The sequence below is a fragment of the Serinus canaria genome, chromosome 1 (genome assembly GCF_022539315.1).
Source record: "Serinus canaria isolate serCan28SL12 chromosome 1, serCan2020, whole genome shotgun sequence".
Classification (NCBI taxonomy): Eukaryota; Metazoa; Chordata; class Aves; order Passeriformes; family Fringillidae; genus Serinus; species Serinus canaria.
The window spans coordinates 47,383,661-47,405,065 of NC_066313.1; the positions used below are offsets into that span (position 1 = coordinate 47,383,661).

Here is a 21,405-nt window from a genome sequence, read left to right on the forward strand (position 1 = left end):
GGAATTTAAATCAGTGACCTGCAAGTCAGAGGTTCAGTGTGTCATTACCAATCCCTTGATGAGATATGTGCCCTTCTTGCATACCTTCATAGATCATTCAGAGGCAGAAAATAAAACATATTTGTAGGGACATTTTAATGTTCAGGGCAGTGGCTTTGATAGGAATGTGGGGGCTTTTTTTGGGAGAAATTATAGGTTGTCAGTAGGTGCCTGTTCCTTTTATGAACTGAAGATTTTTAAATGTTGCTTTTTGGAATGTCTTTGTTAAAATGCTTAACCTCCTGCATTGGTAGGGGTATGTGATGGAGGCACTACTTACTTTGGAAGCTGCAGTGGATAATCTCTCTGACTGTTTGAAGAACAGTGATCTTTTGACGGTGTTATCACGGTAAGAATCTATTCTTCTAACTGTATTCTTTTCAATGTTTTATGACATTAAGTGTGTAGTTCTGCAGTCTAACAGCAAAAAATAATTTTGATTAGACTGACCTCTTTTGTAACCTTCTGATAATCAGACTGATAATCAGACTGTGAGCACATTTCAGCCAAATTTTGCCATAGTTGAAATAACGTTGATAGAACTAATAAAGCTTTACAATGTGTTGCAAATTCTACCTTGCTGCCACTTGGCTATACCCTACTTTAACATCCTTTAAAAATATTGTATTTTTGCACCTTTGTGTCATAAATCTGAAAATGTATTTGGGAAGGAACATGGGTTCTGTAGTACTGGTTTCATACCAGCGTGTCATTCTCAGGTCAAGTATTCCCCAGGAATAAATTATCATGGTTTCTTCTCAATAAAACTAGGGAGAATTTTTGTGTAGACATGGATTTTGCTTGATGTGTTCACCATCTTTATGAAACCCTTGGCCTGGAAGACCTTTGTACATGGAGGGAAGTCACAGGCTCCCTCTGTAATGTGGCTGTTGATAGTACTGAGGGAGATGAATATCTATCTGACTCCTAATAGTAGCAACAGAATAGGTAAATATTTTTTAAAATATCTGTAAGTTACTGTGCTTTCTGTGCAGCACAACAATAGCAGGGCTGTCATTTCTGAAGCTAGCAGGCAGGGTGCTGCGCCATGGCAGAGCCCAAGGAGTGCCTTGGAACAGAGCAGAGATGGATAAAAACACTTCTGCTTCCTAAACTAAGAGCTGTTTATCTTTCTTTAGTGTGCATTTCAGCAAAGAGCAAGATGGAACAAAGAGTAGGAAACACTCCAGAAAGGTGTGGGTTTCAATATACTTTACCTTGACACTTGATTCCAGGATAAGATTCTCTTCAAGTACCATAGACAGTAGACTCATAGTGTATGAGGTAGGAATGGGATCAGAGTCAGGAATTAGCTGTTCTCCAGAACAAACTTCCCTTGTGTGTATCAACACAGCAAGCTCCTCTGTGCAGATAATTGATGGATATTGTCTGGATCATCACATGGTAGTCCATGATGAGGTATTAGTCATTGAAATTGAAGCACCTACACTTTCTGTAAACCATCTTGAAGAGATCTTAGGATGCAGGCAGGGTAGGATGCAATGCCAACAAATTTTCAGAAGGACCTGTATTGGCAAGAGCCTGGGCAACCACATGACAGGTTTCTTGAGGATAGTGGAGTATATTTGTGGTTCTGCCTAAGATTTTTCTGCCCACAGTTACCCGGCAAGCAGTTGCGCATTTGCCTGCCAGCTGTGCCAAGTTCAGAGCTTGCTCCATTGATGAGGGCATTTTAAAGACCAGAGTTGTTTTCAGTTTCGCCACTGTCCCATTGGGAATTGGCATAAGTCACCTCACAGCTCTGTATTTCTCATCCCCATGTCATTCTTGCCTATGTAGACTGTAGGCTGTCCTGCTCTGGCTTGGTGCAGTGCCACGTGAATCTCATCTCTGTCAGGTCTGTGAGCCTGACTCTGTCTTCTGGAAAAAAGAAGGCAGGCTGCAATAGATGGTTTGCTGTTCTGTTTCTCCCATTTAAATATTTATTTACAGTCTGGAAAATACTTAGCTCGCATCTAATACGTATCCTTTCAAGCTGTGCATTCACACAGTGTAATGGATGTTATAATTCTTGGTTTCAGTTCATCATCACCAGATCTAACATCCAACACCAAACTGACGGCAAACCGGAAGAGCACAGGGCAGCTGAACATGAATCCTGCAGGTGGCAACACAGCCACCGCTGAGCGAAGTAGACACCAGAGGAGCTTCTCTGTACCCAAAAAGTTTGGAGATGTGGACAAGTCCTCGGACCCACCACGCAGTGCCACACTAGACAGAATTCAAGCGTGCACCCAGCAAGGCCTGTCCTCTAAAACCAGAAGTTCCTCCTCTCTAAAGGACAGTCTCACCGATCCATCCCATATTAACAATCCAACCAACCTACTGGCCACCATCTTCTGGGTTGCTGTGGCTTTGATGGAATCAGATTTTGAGTTTGAGTACCTAATGGCACTGCGGTTGCTGAATAAACTTCTGGCTCATTTGCCGCTAGATAAAGCTGAAAACCGGGAGAAGCTAGAGAAGCTGCAAGGGCAGCTGAAGTGGGCAGACTTCTCAGGACTTCAGCAGCTACTCCTGAAAGGATTCACTTCCCTTACTACCACTGACCTCACGCTCCAGCTCTTTAGTTTGCTGACACCAGTGTCTCGAATATCCATGGTGGATTCCTCTCAAGCTATAGGTAAAACCATTATGGTCTCCTCTCTTTCAATTTCTGTTGCATTGACATTTGGTCACAGACATCATTCAGCTATCTGAACAAAACCAAAAATAGCAAGTTTTCTTTCTCTTTGAATATAGCATAATGTACTTTTGCTTTGAGCTGGGTGAGCTTTTTCTGGAATTTCATAGAACCTGTTTCTAGAAAGTGGATCCATTGCACAAGGTTTTGGAGGAGAGAAATCATATCTTATTTAGCATTTAATTTCTAGGTCTTTAGCATCATATAAAGTTTCTGATTGGTGACAAAGCAAACATGTAAGGAGATGCTGTCAAAACTTCTATTACCTACTTTGGTCAGTTTTTCTGTTTAATTGTTTTCAGACTATGTAAAACTGCTTGATTTTAAATTAGTGTTTCACGTTATTTTTTTAAAAAATATAAATGTCAAAAACTCTTGTAGACTTCAGATAAACTACAATAGCACGATAGTGAGTGAGGAGAGAGGCCTGGGTTATAGGGAAATAAGATAGCATTTTGAAATTCCCCATTATTTAGCTGAGGTTGTGGCCACTTCTTAATTATATTTCTTGAGGAGAGTTTCTGCATTGTTCCAGATTTTTACTCCTCTCTTTTGATCAGAAACACAGATACTGAGACAAATGTCCAGGCTTGAAAATCAAGTTGTAGCAAACCTAGACACAGCATAAAGGAATGAACGCCATGAACAGCTTGTCCATCTCTAAGCACCTGTGTGGTGCCTGTGCTCCAGGCTTTGGTTGGGCAATTCACACATTGAATTGCTGTGACAGTACCATCTGGAGGTATCTTTCCTTTTCCCTGAATACAAAGGAGGAGTAGGGAAACCACAATGCTAATTTCAGCAACTTGTTTAATTGTGTAGAATGAGAGGGAATGAACAGTTAGAAAATTATTTTCATAGAACAAATTCTTTCTTTTCAAAAAGCAGATTGTATCCAAAATTCAATTAGTTGACTTCTGAGCTCCCACCTGAACTAGAGCAGCTATTGTTATAGCTCTCTGTTACAGCTGCTGCAGGTATTTCATCAACCACTTTGAGCTATGAGTTGGTGCAGAAGATCTGAATCCCAGTTCCAGACAGCACTTAAGCTAATTCCAGCACTTGGAACTTGCTGCATTATTATTGCCTTGAACAGTGTAAAACAGTGGAAGCTGTGTCTGGCAGCTGACCAGAACAGTTGTTTATTAATCAATGCTCACTGAATTTCTTTTTGTGTTTTAGCAGCTGTAGTGAAAATGCCACTGGTCAAGACTGTCAATAAGCCAGTTAAGTGGAAAAGATAAAAATTATCTCTAACAGAAATGTGCAGTAGTGTTTGCAGAAATAAGATTATGCTTTACAAGAGTATTGTTGCCTAAATGACATACTGGACTTTCAAATTAAGGCCCCTTTAAGCCAAATGTGGTGTGGGCAGTGGTATGACCAACTAGACAAGGTCTGTGTGAGTTTATGGCTAATGTAATATTGAAACTGTGACCTCCCATGAAACACCAATTTAAGGATCACTGTGGCTCTTGCTGTCCAGAATATATGTTTTGTTCTGTATTTTCTTGTTCTAGGATTTCCACTGAATGTTTTGTGTCTCCTGCCCCATTTAATTCAGCATTTTGACAGCCCAAACCAGTTTTGTAAAGACATAGCCGAAAGGATTGCTCAGGTATCAAAATCATTTGCTGTTTTGTACATCCTCAGACCCTGTAAATGCAGTTGCCTTGTTCTTGATATGTTTTGATGTTTATATTTAATTAGGTTTGTTTGGAGGAGAAGAATCCCAAGCTATCAAATCTTGCACATGTCATGACCCTTTATAAAACACACAGCTATACAAGGGACTGTGCTACCTGGGTAAATGTGGTTTGCCGGTACCTTCATGAAGCATTTGCTGATATTACTTTGAGTATGGTTACATATCTGGCTGAGGTAAGTTTTCAAAAACTTTTCACTGTTCTAACTCTTCTGTTGCCCAACAGCCCAAAGAGGAGAAGTGTGCCAGCAAATTACTGGGAGCTCTGCATCTGTTATTTATAACTAAAAAATAAAAGCAGAATTTGGCAGGAAGAAACAGAATTACTTTAAAAAACAATATTTAACACTAAAACAAAAGCTGATACATGTTAAAGCAGATTCCTTCATCAGCCAGTTGGATTTTCTACTGTGAAAGTGAGGGGAAACTGGACATTTATTTAGATCCCATTGAGGAAAATCAGAAGACTAACTCCACAATTAGTTTTCCAGCAACATAAGATACCTTCTGCTATGTAAGGATATGGTTCTTGATAAGAATTTGTATGCTTTCCTCTCGTACTGAATGGTGTCATCTTGCTGCAAAGGTTTTCCCGTGCTCATTGTCACCTGTGGAGTACAGTGCTAATGCAGTGTTGTTACTGGGGCTCCAAGATCAGTTCTGCTCTTTAGCACAAAGCTGCTTGATATTTCCCCTCCCGTTGTCAGATCACTTTCAGGACAACATTTTATTACAGGGTTCTCAGATTTATCCCTTCCCTGCTGAGTTGCCTTCAGTTCCCTCATCCAGGGAGAAGACAGTTCTGCATTCACAGAATCACAGAATAATTTTTAGGCTGGAAAAAACTTTGAGATCATCAAGTCCACCCCAAATGTAACACTGCCAAGTCCATCACTAAACCCTTTCCCTCACTGCCACATTTACACATCTTTTAAATATCTCCAGGGATGGTGATATTCCTGAGCAGCCTGTTCCAATGCTGGGAAACTGTTTTCATGAAGGTATTTTTCTGAACAGTCAGTCTAAACCTTCCCTGGCCTGACTTGAGACCATTTCCTCTCATACTATCTGTTGGTACTCTGGAGAAGAGGTTGACACCTACCTCTCTACATAAATTAGCTGGCATCTGCCAAAGGATCTATTAAAAACCCTCAGGCATCTCTCACACTGGCGAGTCACAAATTTGCAAGAGCCTGAAAAGCCAGGTGCTGCTCCCATGCTCACTTAAGGCTCCAGAACAAGCTAGGTCCTGCTATGTCAAGCTGCTTCCTCACCTTGCTTGCATGTGGGGGCTCTAAGGAATCAATCACATGTGATCTTTAGTGATGGTGAAAGCCATTGAAGGTTCCTGTAGGAACCTTAAACAGGACCCTGAGGTTTTTCTGTCTCTTTTCAAGTCCAAATACTCTGCAGAGCTATTAGCTCTTCAAATGAAGAGCTCTTCATGACATTGAACCCTCCAGAGTCAAGTGTCCTCTTCACAGTGGAAGCTTGTATTCCTAATAAAAAAATGCTATTAAAACTATATTTGTAATAAAGAAATGCTGTAAAAGTGGAAGTGTTCAAATTCTTTCTCCTTTGCTTTCCCAGCCTTAGGAAAGCGGCTGCCCCTCTGTTTCCCCCTCAGTGCTCTCTGTACAGTCACTAGTGTTGCACAACCTCCACAAAGGCCATTGCTCCTGATCCTGCTCCCCTTGGAATGGGTTGAGACATGCATGTGAAGACTCTTTTCTGCATGGCTTCCCCTTGCTGTAGATTGGCACCACCTACTGTAGCAACAGCAAGCCAGGCAGGCTTTTTACTGTAATTAAGACACATTCCTCACATAGCACCAGCAGCAGCAGGATGACAGAGTTGTAAGCACTGACTTCCTTCCTCTGTATTTACATTGAGTGTAGCTCTGTTGAGTCATGTCTGGAGAATATTTATATGGGCATAGAGTAGCTGCCAGTCTAGTGGTGTAGCAAAAGACAAGAAACCATCTTATTCAGCCTGCTGTGGCCTTGGTGGGTTTTTTTTCCCCCAGCTTTCAGAATGTTTGCTCTTTTCTTCTTAGTTAATCCCCAGGCCAGGATAAACAGTGTGCCCCTGTCCCCTATAAACCAGCTGTGGGATATACTGTCAATTGGTGAAGCCAAATAGGTTAGCAGCCCCACTGGGCAACCTGCACTTGAAAGTTAAAGCCATACACAGTCTGGAGCTTTAGCATTCCTGGTTCAGTCCCAAAGGCCTGGGACAGAGGGAAATTGTGAAACAGGCAATGCTTAAGAATAACAAAGGAAATTGTATTGCAACAGTGACCCTTTCAAACACAGGTGTAGCTTCAGAAGGAGACACTGTACCACAAATTAAGACTATGAAAACAAATGCTCTCAGCACAAAGTAGAAGTTTCAATTATTGCCACTCAGATAAAATTTTGTATTTAACCTATTCAATGGCAAGTCACTGCTTGTCATCAAGGAGTATAATTCCAGTACAAAATAAAATATTTGAGCTCTGTTATTATCCAACTCTCACAGTGACAAGTAGTGCTCCTTACTTAGTTTTACATATTCTTCATTCATGAAAAATTATAATTTCTTCTAGAAAACTACTGGGAGGTCTCAATCTACAGATGAGGAAAAATCACTATTCAGTAGTGCAATAGAACTCTCAACCTCCACAACCAAAATCAGATCAGCATACAAACATATTACTGAAAGCTTACTTTGGTTTTATGCTAGATTTTTTCCGATTAGTTTTTGCAATTTAAACTTTAATCATGTCAGCACACTAATTCTAGGAGCATATCTGAATTGGCGTGTTAGACTGGTGACTCATTAAGTCCAGGATCATGTTCAGACTTAAGCAGCTAATGCTATTAATAGAGAAGAAAGGCCAGGAACCCATAGTGCAGAGTTTTATGGTAGATTTTGCATGGCATTGCCTCAGAGCTGGGTATCTCTTCACAGCCCCTGCCAGATGGGGAGGGACAAAGAGAGCTGTCTCCTGTGGTAGCACCCCAGCAGCCCAGATAGCCCTTGAAGGAGAAGGCTCTCTTCTCCACTTCATTCTGGGGTAGCTCTTGCTTCAGGAAGAGGCCAAATGTTGGTAATGCTGTGTGGACTCCTGAGCCCAGATAAGACCCCCATAGTTACCACACAGAATACTCCTTTTTAAAACAGAAATACTCTTTCTTATTGCAAATTCATTATGTATTTAAGGATGCATTTGGACTGCCAAACACCACATATGTTCATCTGAGCAAGTGAGAACTGACACAGTCCACAAATAGGTCAGGTTTAAGGGCCAAGAGCTGCTTCCGTCAACAAATGCTTTTGACAACAAATTTGTACCAACTGTAGTGAAAATTACAAACTTTCAGAGATAAGGTTCCTATGACGGCTTTCTAAACACCATTTGAGACAAAATTCCCTTTCCTATCCCAAAAGGGATTCTCTGATGCAGTAGCCTCTGTCAGAGAACAAAAAAAATTCTTTCTGTCATCCAGATACTTTCTTCTAATCCTGCACTGAAATGGCTGATGTGCTGCATGCATCACATAAACTATTTGCAAACAAGGAATCAAACTTTCCATTGCAAGATCCTAATAGAAGGCAAAAACCCCCTTGGTAACCCTGTTTTGAAAAAGAATCGCTAAGCACATTTTCAGTAAAGGTATTTGAGGGGTTGACAGTGTCTAAGAGCTGAAACAGGTTGCCAGACCTTTAATTTCAAAATTCTTTCTGTCTGTTTGTAGAGGAATAGATAAGTATAATGAGTTTTCTTTATTGTGCTGTTAATGGAATTTGCTCGCTTTGTTTTATGAATCACTAATTGCTACCCACTTTTGCTGATGAAAGAAATCAGAAGCTATTTAGTGGGATAAAATAGGTTCCATTTGCACTGGCATGAAATATTCTCATTCAATAAAAACAGGAACCTTATCTTTCTATATCCTTAGAAGGTTATATAACAATTACTAAAGTCCACTTGGATAAAAATTGAAATTTTTCTCTGATGGAAGGTAGGAGGCAGCTTGGAGTTTTTATAAGCAATTTTTTTATTCTAGAATCCAATAACTCAAATAGCCAGTGTTAGAACTTTTTTGTCAGCCTGAATTGGGAGGATGGTGTCTAGTATTGAGGCTCTGATAACCTCCAGTGAAAATGTTTGATTGGCTCTGAAATTTGTGGGGTGGGACAGTGCCTGTCACCAGTGAAAGAACATGCTGCCTGCCAGGAAATTCTCAGCTGAGATGTTTCAAACTTATACAAACAATTCATGGCTCTCTGTATGCCTCTGAAATTACTGTCACACATATGTATGAGCATTTCCAAGGTTCATTGTGGTATTGCAGGATCTACACTCAGGTGTCTGAAAATTCCAGGATTTAGATCAAGCCCTTCTTTGTATTACTCTCTGCAGTAATAGGGGCCAGGGACTCCACCTCCTTCTCAACAGAAAATGTTTCTTTGGCACTTACAGCCAGTGAGAACTTGCAGTGAAATATATTTGATAAATATTTATTGATGTCTGAATAGTAGTAGTTTTGTTTCTTCAGCTTCTTTCTCACTGACTTCCAGCAAATGTAGCATGAAAAGATCCTCCCGTGTTTTTATTGGACGTGCTTACCCAATTACAGTATAAATTTTACCTACCAGTTTACTCAACTGCTGAATGTGTTTTCTGAATAAGTTTGGGCAGGCATATATAAAATATAACAGGCTGGCATTTGTCTCCCAACTTAAGCTCTTTTTTGCTTCATGCCTGTATCATCATCAGTTGTGAAATTATTGTAAAATGGCATTGCAAAATCAGTGATTGAAGAGAGATGAAGAGTACAATTGCTGTTTGTGAAACTAATAGCTTTTTACTTAAGAAGAAATGTCTCAAAATTTTGTTATATTCACTTTTCTTTTAAAAGCTGCTAGAAAAGGGCCTTCCAAGTATGCAACAGTCCCTCTTACAGATGATCTACAGTCTTCTTAGTTATATGGACCTGTCAGCTATTCCCGTGAAGCAGTTTAACATGGAAGTGCTAAAAACCATTGAAAAATACGTACAGGTAAATACCATATTGTTTCTATATTCCTACAGGAACTTAGCAGCATTTACTCTTCTAAGCTGATTTTCTGTATAAGAATTTAAGACTAGATTAGCAGGGAGGGCTGCAAGTGTCTGGTGTGGTACAAAGTTTGTAAACATCCTGATGTCTCATAGCCTGTGCATCCCCAGAGAAGATGCCTGGCTGTGTTTTCACTGTGGGGGAAGGTTGGGCTTCAGCCTTGGAGCACTTTGGAGCAACCTTAATACCACTCAGAGCCTGAGTGACCATTCTTTAATTACCAGCACAAGGGAGGTGGGGCATAAGCACTTCTCTTCAGAGACCTCTGTACCTAATTCTTGACAGGTGAAAAATACATGGGGGTACTAGGAATTCACAGAGGTAGAAACCCGTGTCAAGTCACCTTTTTTATTAATGGGGATTCTGCTATGGCCCTTACATTTATTCATGCTGATTAAGACATTCAGGTGGGAGATTTTAAATCCTCTGCCAAGTTGGCTTTATCCACAGGTCTCCCAGCTTGTGGGCCAGTGCCCTAACAGTGACACCTTAGGCAAGTCTTGGTCTCTGATGTTGAAATTATTCTGCAGTTACACAGACACCTTGTCACTGGCCAAGAGAGACAAAGAACACGGATATTCCAATTTTACATTTTAATTATGTAGTAAAAAATATGACTGCAAAATAATCTTGAATGTGTGTGAATCTCACTTTCTGCTTGCTGAGTAAATATCTTATTTCTAGAGCATTCACTGGAGAGAAGCCTTGAATATCCTGAAACTGGTAGTTTCTCGTTCTGCCAGTTTAGTTCTACCTTCCTATCAACATAGTGATCTTTCAAAAATGGAAATACATCGAGTGTGGAACAGTGCCTCCAAGGAGCTACCAGGGAAGACTTTGGAGTTTCATTTTGATATTTCAGAGGTATTTTTTGTAGTTTTGTTTCTTAACACCTTAATTCTGTCTTCTCACTGGACTCTCTTAGAGCAGTCTTTATCCTTCAAACACTTGTAGCTTCATAGAACTGAACGGTCCTAGTGACTTTAATGGGCAACTCACTTTATTGTTAAGAAGCTGCAGAACTGTTTGCAGAATTATAGATTATTTCATGCAGATAATAGTGAGCTGTTGAGGTTAAAAGGAAATGCAAGCATAAAAAGGCATATGGTACTATTTGCTTTCCTGGCAGTATAGTTCTGGAAAATGCTGAGCATCCTATTGTCAATCCAAGAAAGCATTTCAATACCTGTTGGAAAATGGCCAAAGTGTTCAGCACTCTTAGGAAAAAAAAATATGCAAGAAGTGCAGATTTGAAATTAACTTCATAAGCTTTCTTTGGTTTTAGCTGGTTCTTATGTCAGGAACTTGTGTGGCAGTTGCTACTCAGACATTGACAGTGGAAAACAAGAAACCTACCAAGTGATGCAAAATTTGCTGTACTCCTCGTTTTATCCCTGTCTGTGATCTTCAAAATAATATTTTCTTCCAACTGAAGCAATATGGCTCTTCTAAGTTCATCCTGAAGCAGGGTGCTACTGAATAATTCCTCTCTGTTTAAGACTCCAATCATTGGGAGACGGTATGATGAGCTGCAGAGCTCTGCTGGGCGAGATGGCAAACCCAGGGCAATGGCTGTCACCCGAAGCACTTCTTCAACCTCATCAGGATCTAACTCCAATGTCCTGGTTCCTGTGAGCTGGAAGAGACCCCAGTACTCTCAGGTAGGTAGCCCACTATTCATTAGCAAGTTGCAGTCAGAGCAGCTGAATTAACACATGCTTGGGTTCTTAAATGCTTGTGCCCTCTGTGCCCTGTGCAGCCTCGGGGCAGTGGCAGCCCAACATCTGACCCTGTGTGCTGTCTTTCTTGGACTCAGAAATGAACTGAGTTATGTCCATCTTCTGTCCCAAAGCTGGTTTTCTTTCAGCTTGCAGGAAATGCATCTCTTTCAGACCTCTTAAGGCTAGGTCAGATTTAAGCAAACAGGACACAGGAGTTCAGATTTTAGCAAGGGTAGATATCTTGTGCCAATTTTTAAGTTGTTTTCTTGGGAAATTCAATAAAAAGAACAGTTTTCCTAGAATAATGATTTTGTTTATCTGCCAGTTAAAATAAAGCCATGCAGAGTAAACTTTTTTGCTCTTTTCTCTTTTTGACATAGCAGGTTATACAGCAGTGACTCAGGCCCAGTTCTCAAAAAAAAAATTATGTATGTGCCTAATTTTAGGCTTCTGAACTGTCTTTTTGAAGTGATGCATATGAGCCAATGTTTTCTTAATATACTCACTGGAATTTATAGACTAATTTAAATATAATAAACAGCAAAATCATTAACAGCTATTTTTATGTTTCCTTGATGCATAGTTGCTCTGAAAGCAATCCTTTGAGCATTTAATGACTAATTCTTTGGTTAGTTCCTCCTTATTAAAAATTGCCAATGTATGTTTCTAGCCACAGGGAGAATGGGTGGTTTAAAAAAATGCTCACTTGAGAAACATCTTGTTTTCTAGAAAAGGACAAAGGAAAAGCTGGTGCATGTCCTTTCCCTGTGTGGTCAGGAAGTTGGGCTGAGTAAAAACCCTTCAGTAAGTAGCCTTGTATTGACCAGTTTTCTGTTTCATCGGGTCCTAAGCTTTGAAAGTGAAGAGCTGTGTTTCCCAGAGCTGCTGACCAGATTTGCATAGGTTTGAAGCCACTACTGTCACTATCCTTTGTTCTGGCCCAGGCTGTGTTTCTCAGCATATGGATCAGGGAGTGGATGGCCCTTTCACTTGGAGAAGATTCTCTTTGGGAGCTATGTGTGTTTTCCTGTGAGAATCTCTGATGCTGTAGTTTTTATTTATACCATCTCAGTGGGTAGAGAGTAAAAGCCTCTCTATTAACAATCCAGAACCTTTATAAAGTAAAAAACTATACTTCAGAAATAAAATGGGAGGGGAAAGGGTGTGTGTGTCTGATTTTTCCATTAGACACTAGTTCTGATCTTACTCTGTAAAAATTAGTGTTATCTGGTGCCAGGAAAAGGGTGATTGATCACCCAGGGTGGGAAGCTCTTAAAATATTTATTAAATATTTTCTACAGAAAAAATTTGAATGTTTTTGAACATGATATATGTCACTTCTATAATGGAGGACAGGTCCTTTGTTTCTGCAAGACAGGAACTCTTTAATTTGTACAACTAAATTGCAGATACAGGCATACTCAGTAGGAAAGAAAAAACTAAAGCTCGTTGTATTTTCTAATCTTGACATATTTTTTAACAACTTGTTAACTGGAGGGTTTTTTTTAATGAACTTATTGTATCATCCCCTTGACAGTATTTTCTCTGCTAAGTTCTCTGAATTTTGTTCCTATATATGTCTACAAACATCCAGGCAACATCCATCTGCAGCCTTTAGGAGGTAGCTGTAATATTCTTGGATGTGTTCCCACAGTATGAAGTTGTTTCTTTGTACAAGTTTAATCTGAAGGCACCTGTCCAACATAAATAATAAAGAGTGTTCTAAAAATACTCAGTGAAGGAATTAGGTGTGTACTGGAAATACAGTCTTCTGAATAACCAATTACAGCTTTTAGGAAGAAACAACCAGAGGGAACAGTTTGTAACAAAAGAAATCCTTTGAATTGTAGGTGATTTTTTCTTCCTGTGGTGATTTGGATCTGATTGAGCACCAGACGAGCTTGGTCTCTTCAGAAGACGGAACAAGGGAGCAGGAGAACATGGATGATTCAAACAGTGAACAGCAATTCAGAGTCTTTAGGGACTTTGATTTCCTAGATGTTGAGCTGGAAGATGGGGAGGTACAGTATATTTTCTCTGAAACAGCTTTTTTATTAAAACACTTTTATACTCCTTCTGCTAAGCACTTCTCTTCTTGTAACATAAAACTTTAACTGTGTAGCTATAAATGTGCTTTTAAGTTCAGATTATTTATGATCTTGACTTAGTGTTTATTTCAGTAGCGTAACAGTAAAAAGATTACCACACCCTTCCTTTCTGAATCTACTTTAGGAAACACTGCAAAACTGGTAGAGGAAAATAAAGCTTCTGTTCTAGTACCTTTTTGGTGAACTTACTCTTAAGTGAACTTATTTTAAATACAATTTGTAGAGGTTTAAATTAAGAAAATAGATATATTTGCTGGTTAAAAACGTATAAAATGAAATTGTTCCAAATGTGTTGGTTCATAAGGAACCCTCTGAAACATTAATTCAGGCCTTCAGGCTGCTGTTATTCCTGCAACTGCCGATGAAATCACTTAGAGATGTACCTTCCACTCTGCTGAGGTGTCTGTGATTTCATCGTTTCGTGCAGCAGCTAAACAAAATCCTGAGCTCCCAGATCAAGTCTTGACAGGTGAAGGCTGTCAGCTCACCTTGAGCTGGAACTCCTGAAGGGAAAAACTGATAAATTTTTGGGGGCTGCGCCCTTTAACCTTGCTAAATATCAAACTCGGGGTATTTATTTCTATTTGATCAGGAAAGACCAAAAATTAATATCTGTTGCCAAACAAGTCTAACAATTTTGTTGCTGTTTCAAAGTTCAGAAATTGTTAGTTTTTTTGAAGGACTTAAGACTCAGACATCTTAATTGTGGACTTGTTTTTAACATGTATTCTCTCAGTCATCACTCTTAGCCCTGAGAAGAACATGTGTACAGGAAGAAATATTCATTTTTCTACCTATTTGTATTACAATAGGAAAGTAATTTAAAGGTAACCAGAACACTCAGATGTGAACTCCTGTGCATGGGATTTTTTTTTCCAATGAGGAGAAAGGATGAAGGAATGGGAAAAAAAAAAGTCCCAAAGTCCTTATTTTTCCAAGGCAGGAATTTCTGTATCAAAATCAGTAGTCTTGGCTCACAGATGCCCATGACTTTGCTAAGGAGAAAAAAAAACACTCACACACACAAAAAAAACCCCAACCAAATAAAAAAAAAAAGGAAAACCAAAACAAAACTGAAAGGGTAGTTGGCAGCAGTGGTTGAAGATGCATTAGACAAGTATTGAAGGAGCTTCAAGGTTCCAAACAAGGATGAATGATAAAACAATAATGCCGTGTTGTCTGGCAAAAATACACTGGCTGCAGTAATTTCTGTGTCTAAAAAGCTTTCAAGATATTACAAGGATGTAGGACTGCAATTTTGACTGAAGATCACTTGATAATTTTCTTCCACTGAAATTAAGGAATTTCTTCTTTCTATTCACCAGTTAAAATTATATAGAGAGTATAAATAATTCCTTTTAAAATAAATTTACTTTCATGGCCTGTGACTTTGCAAAAGATTTTTTTTTTTTACAGATGTGGCCAGCTTCAAGACTGAGGCCTAAATTAATTGATATCTTTATAGCCTTAAGTTGGTCATGAAACAGATACCAAGCTTCTCTAGTTTTATGTGAAGCAAAATTTGAAATGTTGAGTTTCACTTAGTGGTTTTTTAATTGCCATGGATTGCATTCCAAAGTTTAGTTCAGATTTGGCTTACTACTGTTTTAAAAATAAACTTAGACTAGTGTAAAAGGCTGCTTCTCTAATGACTGTGTTGAAACTGTAACATTTACATCATATCTGAGTGTGGTATATTCATAAAAATGAAAAAACAGTGTTAGAAAACTAAAGCTCGCAAGAGCAACATTTAAAAAAGGGCATGGGATTTTAACAGGCTAGTGTTGCTTGGATCATCCCTGGACCACAAGGTACACTTGTTTGAAATTTCCTAAAGATGTGAAAGCAAGAAATAGTTATTTTCAGACTTAAAAGGTAGAGCTGAAGTTTCTGTGATAATATCTGTTAAAATTGAAGGCAAATGTTTGTCTGTGATGTCTTTGATGCAGTGATTTTACATAGATTCTTTCTATTTGTTTTTCTATCTGTTATATCTGCTACCCAGGAACTTCAGGTAAGAATGCTACTTGAACTCAGATGTGCCAGCATATGTTTTGCCTTCTTGCAAATTTATATTGTAGAATAACATCATAGTTTTGCTGTTGCCTCCCCCTTCAGTGTGTGTGTAGGTGAGTGTGTGTGTGCTTGCATTTCTGACAGGTGCTTCATTTTTTGCCTTGTATTAGAAATACTTTGGAGGTAATTTTCAAACATTCTGCTTCATTTTAAGTTTGGTTTTGACATGTTCAACAGTCTTCACAAATTTTAAAAGATCTTAATTCTAGTATCAGTGTTTTTCAAACTGAGCCCTTTCTCCTCGTGATATCTTTGTGCATGATTAATGTGTAGAAACTTGATTATCTATAGAGTTTGGGCCATTTGTTATTAGGGGCTAATTATATATAATTTTTACCTTTTCTGTTGTGACACATTGTCTCCTGTTAGCATCTTCTAAAGCTGGTATCTGAGACCTCTTAAGACAGTTTGCATTATTGCTATCAGACTCAATTTAATTGAATAAATAAATTAATTTCTGCAGCTAGCTTAATACAGCTGTATGGTCCTACCAGCTTTGCTGGATCATTTACCCTGTGAGGAAAACTGAAGACACATCACTCATTGCCAGTGTGGGACCTAAATGTTAAGTTTGTCAATGCATAGAGAGAACTGAAATGATAGAGGATTTAATGAGTTGTACAAATAATACAGAAATCATTTACCACAGAATTTTGCATATCTGTTTCTGATAGTTTGTATATCAGTTACTATGCAAACACAACCCCCTAAAATCTTTGTCTCCAAATGCCTGTGCTATAAGAGATACATCCATGTGGAAACAGTGCCTTGCTATGTAGTTCCACAAGGCTTCTGCCTATGCCCTACAATATTTGAGTGTTTCTATTAACTTTGCATACTTTGTCAACACAGTAAGGATAAAAACTTGCGTGAAAGAGGTTTTGCATGATTCTTACTGCCTCTGTGGAGGAGCTTTACTGCTCTCCCCCACACAGGACTACTTTCCCTTCTGCCTCTCCTTTCCCATGGGCTGTTGTGAAGTTTGAAGCAGCTGCAAGGGCACATCTGCTCCTTTACCAGAGGCGGGGGGACTGTAGGAAGTTCTGTGTGGTACCTGCTCCCTGCTGGCCAGACACTTAGAATGTGACTGTTTTCCTCTGACTTGATGTTTACCACTGGTGACTTTTCAGATAGGAGATGGCTTTGCTCCTTTGTAGATAAAAATGAACAGCCTCTCAAATAGATCTTTGCTCTTTCTTGTTAACTGTGGAAGAAAGATTGCGAAATACACTACAAAAACAACTCCATCTTCATAGACCTGTGCTGAACTCTTGTTTAAATTTAGGATGGTTCTGGGTGCCCCTGTAGCAAACTTACACTAATCCAAATGCTATGGGTATTTGAGTTACAGTGTTTCATCTCTTTCACCCTTTTCCCTCACTTTTAATTCACTACCCCTTCTAACTGCATGACCTGGAAGTGTCCCTTTTATTTTTCTTCTTTTTGCTGGCTTCCTTCTTTAAGGCATTGCAGAATAAAACTGCAACAGGAAATATTCCCAGAGACATGGGCTGCTATATTTGCTGATGGATATACTAGGCATCAAGAGGATGAGGGTGTGATGGCAGTCACCTTTGCTTGCTTGCTTATTTATGTCATTTTGACATTTGTTAGGTCAGTAATTGATGTGTTTGTGGAGGATGTCTAATTGCTACATGTGTCCTCCAGCCTTTGAGGGGGAGGATGGACAACCAAAGAATTTGTTAAAATTAATAACTTGGAACTGAACAGTCATTTTTATGATTTAAAGAGGCCTGACTTCTTAATTCAGATGTGTTCTGTTCTCTTTCTACACAAAACTACCATATGATACCAGTGCCAGGGTGAAAACACAGGGTTCTTCCAAAAATGTGTCAGGCTTCATAACAATTTCATCTTAATTTTCTCCTCATTATAGTGCATTCCTTAGTTTTAAATGTTCTTGTGAATTGCAAGGGTTGTCTTTTTCCTTAAAAATATTTGTTTCTATTTTCATCATATTTGTTCATGAAACAGTGAGCTTAAAGTCATGAAACTGAACTTTCCCTCCTGTTCAAATTCCACAGTCCATTGCATTAAATGGTAATGATGCAAAATAAGATCAATTTCTGCAAGTGTGTTGAAGTTAAGTTAACAATCAACAGATTGCAATTTAATTCATTGCACGTTATGCAGTTTGGTCCCCATTCAGTAAATGTCTGAGTAGTCCCAAAAGGGCATCACTCAAGTGTTTAAAATCACAACTCTGCTTAAGGGGCCTTACTGAACTGAGACCTTTTTCTCAATAACTGCACTGATCATAATTTTGATCCATATAAACCCAGGAAACAATCATAATCAGTTATTTGATAATGATATTTTTTGGCAGAACTATATAATTTTTTTAAATTAATATTTAAGTATCACTGTCAGGTTGAATTTTCATCAATTGACTTGCTTGTTTAAGAGCATTGCAACTTACAGAGTCTTGTTTAAAACAGGCAGCCCTGAACCTTCAAAGGAAACATTTTTCTCTATAAATTTCCTTCCCATGTTGATGCAGAATTGAGGGATTTCACCTAGGTGAAGTACCCAAAACTGCATCTGAATACTTCTGGGGAAACCTTTCTTGCTGTGTAAGGCCTCTGGAGGTCCATGGCAGGAGCAGTTGTGGATCTGGTCCTGCATTGGTCAGAGAGGAGCCTGGCTAGACTTAGGAAGGGAGCAAGAGATTATTGCAATCAAGGACAAGGCATACAGTCCACTGGGAAATAAATACAGTAAATAAATGGAAAAGGGGTGGAAAAATTATTGTCATTTTTATACATGAAATAATCAAGTGATCTTTTTATCAGTTCAGCAGCCCAACCATTAAGCAAATGGTTACATGATTTGCTTAATGCACTCAGATTTATGTAACTGTGTGTGGGATCAGAACTGGAAGTCTGATAAATATAAAATGTTTGGTCCATTTGACTGTGAGATCACAGGCAATGCTTATCAGGCTATTCCCAAAATATAGTTTCAAATAACTCAAGCAGATTCAAAAATAAGCATATGGGCCTAGAGTAAAAGTTTAAAAGTTGTGCTGCTTAAGGTGTTACATTTTGTGTGTAAAGCAAGGGTTTGTTCAAATCTACTCACCTTTATGGTTCTATAAATAAGGCAAAGAATCTAAAATCTTTAACATAAGTTTGGCAATTGAACCATTAAAACTGCTTTCAAACTTTTCCTTTGCATATCACTGCTCTACTGGCATCGAGAAGTGTGTATATGTGGACTTACCAAAACAAATTCCTAAATTAGCAGATGCATGAAAAATATCTAATACTGAAAAGACTGAATGTTCATTTAACTGCTATTTCCATGCTTCTGCTCTTATCTCCAGGTGAACAAGCAAGATAATGCTTATTTCAAGATTTTACCATATTTTTACATTAAAATATTTCTGGAGCTAACTTTAGCATATGATTATTTTTACATCAAGCAAGCTGACCCTCTGTCTGATTTCAGGGTGAGAGCATGGACAACTTCAACTGGGGAGTGCGCAGACGGTCCCTGGACAGCCTGGACAAGTGTGACATGCAGCTGATGGAAGAGAACCAGCTCTCAGGGAGCACACCCAGCCTGAACAAAATGAACCATGAGGACTCAGATGAGTCATCAGAGGAGGAGGACCTGACCACCAGCCAAATCTTGGAGAACTCAGACCTAGTACGTTGTGAACTTGAAATTTAGGAAAAGATAGGGTGGTGGGTTTAAATAAGCTGGGCTTTTAGTTTCCTCTGCCCAGGTGCAATCTAATGAGCTGAAATTGGTGGGCACATTTCCCTCATATGCAAAGGTAAACAGGAATTTTAATGCAAAGTTTGAAACACAGGAATCATCAGATCTTATTCTTTGCCTTTTTTTACTATGGGAAAATTTTTGACAATTGACCAATAGTAAATCTTTATGATGTATTTAATGCTTAAAGAAATAGAACAAGACTCCAGGTTGGTAAATGGTTTCAGATTTTCATTGTTCACTTCTGTGACGCTTTTAATAAAAATTTTATGACAGAAATATTGAAAGGGTTCTGTCTATATACAAACCAAAAGAGCCACTGTCACTGCACTGTAAGACACTCTCTGCTTTGCATGTTCATGAAAGCAGCATGTGGTAGGGTAGCTGTATACTCAGTTCTTTTGTGGTTTTGTTGTCGTTTAAACAGATTATAAATCTTTCCCCATCTGAGGATGCAAATCATATTGACTCACTTTCTACATCATGTGACACAACCTCAGCAGACCCTCATCATTTTAACATGGGAACATCCAGCTTTGATGTGTCTTTGCCTGGTATGAATAATCTCCAGGTGTCTGAAGGACCCAAGGTGAATACATTTTTTTCTTTCTTTTCCAACTGGACTGTATTTTATGTAACACTGTTACAATTTCTTTTGCTTATACTTCATAAAGAGTTTGAGCTGTGAAATCAAGTACATTCTGGCCTCCTCTGTGTAGTGGCATAGTACAATACATTCATGCACTACTTCACTTGCTACCATTTCCTTTCTACTTACACTTTCTTCATTAAGAGATTTTATTTATTGGTTCTTAAGTATGTTGCACTACATGTGCACCACAATAGTACAAGCTTGTCTGAAGACGAGTTCATGAACTGGCTACAAGTTACAGCTCCAAGGCAATATTCTTTTGTTCTTCATGCTGAATTAAAGAACAATATGCCAGCTCATGTGGTGGGTGTATGCGTGTATTCTCTAGAATATTTTTCTATGTGGGGACCTATTGTACAGTTGTGTGCCCTGGATTCAGTGCTTGCCTTTTGGCAGACACACAGAAATTTTAAATTCATGACCACAATATTAAACCATCCTGGGGGTGGAGAAGCAGGATTTGCAAGGATACAACAAGCATATTCAGCAGATTGTGTTTCAGAGAACGGTAGCAGAAGAAGAAGACAAAGCAAGGTTGGTAAATCATTATCAGTATGGGGATGGTTTCTTTAATTTTCTATTCAACAGTGCTTGCTCATGGGACATGAGGTGAGCCTACTCCTTTCAGTGTCTCTCCAGAAAAACAATATGGTGTTGTGGGGGGTGTGTGAATTAGTGGCTTGATGATACTATTGGCTTCTGTTAGTAAAGCTTCTCTGCCATGTCTAAATTGAGTGACTTCTGCAGAAAGTGTATGAGACTGGGGCAGAGGAAGAATATATCTTCTGTAATCACTGGCTTTCCTTCTTGCCCTTGCCCCCTCCAAATGCAGCCACACAAAAAATTGATACTGCTAGCACTGCATGTTTCAGAAGGAATGGAAACTTCTACAGAAGAGGTCATAGAAAAGGAGGTTGGAATTGTGCTGAATGTTGAACAAATTGTTTGTGTCAGAAACCGCTGCAGTAGGAAGAAAGGACGGGAGGAGGGAAGTGTTTTTAAGGATAGGAAAGGAGGAGAACCTCTCCAAACAGTGGCTGTGGAGAAGGTAAACTCATTATCATTTGTCAAAACAACTGTTGGTAGACAAGTAACCACATAACAACCAAATATAAACAGCAGAAGTTGGCAGAATTTCAGTTCAGGAAGCAGCAGTCAGGACAGACACATTTGCAGGTGGGAGCTGCAGCTGATCTCATGCATCCAGCTGCAGCAGCTGTTGGTGTGTACTGAAAGAAAGAACTGAAAATCACAGCTTAGGAGTTCAGTGTATGTCTGTGAGTTTGGAATCTTTACTTTGAAAATCTCTTTAATGTCCCACGTGCCAATATTCATCAAAAATGAAAAGCTTTGGAATAAGTAAGTGAAGAATGTAAAATCAGAGCAATTTATTGTGGAATTGACAGGCAAATTCAGCTAGTCCTGGTAGAGATGTGTAAAATGTAGCCCAGGTTACAACTGTCACAAAGATGATTGAATTGGACAGCACAGAATGCCCTGTTGGTGGGGGTTTTGCCTCAAAGGTATTTTCTCCTAGTCTGCATACTT

At 39.0% G+C, this 21,405-nt stretch overlaps 1 protein-coding gene across 6 annotated transcripts in view; it reads left to right on the forward strand.

The window, feature by feature from the left end:
* FRY (FRY microtubule binding protein) overlaps positions 1-21,405 on the forward strand; it is a 224,273-nt gene that overhangs the window by 181,147 nt on the left and 21,721 nt on the right. For all 6 annotated transcript variants that reach the window (XM_050978471.1, XM_050978466.1, XM_050978479.1 and 3 more), the window contains 11 exons: positions 294-388; positions 2,082-2,683; positions 4,264-4,361; positions 4,454-4,624; positions 9,356-9,496; positions 10,241-10,420; positions 11,056-11,217; positions 12,007-12,081; positions 13,128-13,298; positions 18,933-19,133; positions 19,633-19,794. In XM_050978471.1, coding sequence (XP_050834428.1) covers positions 294-388; positions 2,082-2,683; positions 4,264-4,361; positions 4,454-4,624; positions 9,356-9,496; positions 10,241-10,420; positions 11,056-11,217; positions 12,007-12,081; positions 13,128-13,298; positions 18,933-19,133; positions 19,633-19,794 — 2,058 coding nt within the window. The remainder of the gene's footprint in view (positions 1-293; positions 389-2,081; positions 2,684-4,263; positions 4,362-4,453; positions 4,625-9,355; positions 9,497-10,240; positions 10,421-11,055; positions 11,218-12,006; positions 12,082-13,127; positions 13,299-18,932; positions 19,134-19,632; positions 19,795-21,405) is intronic.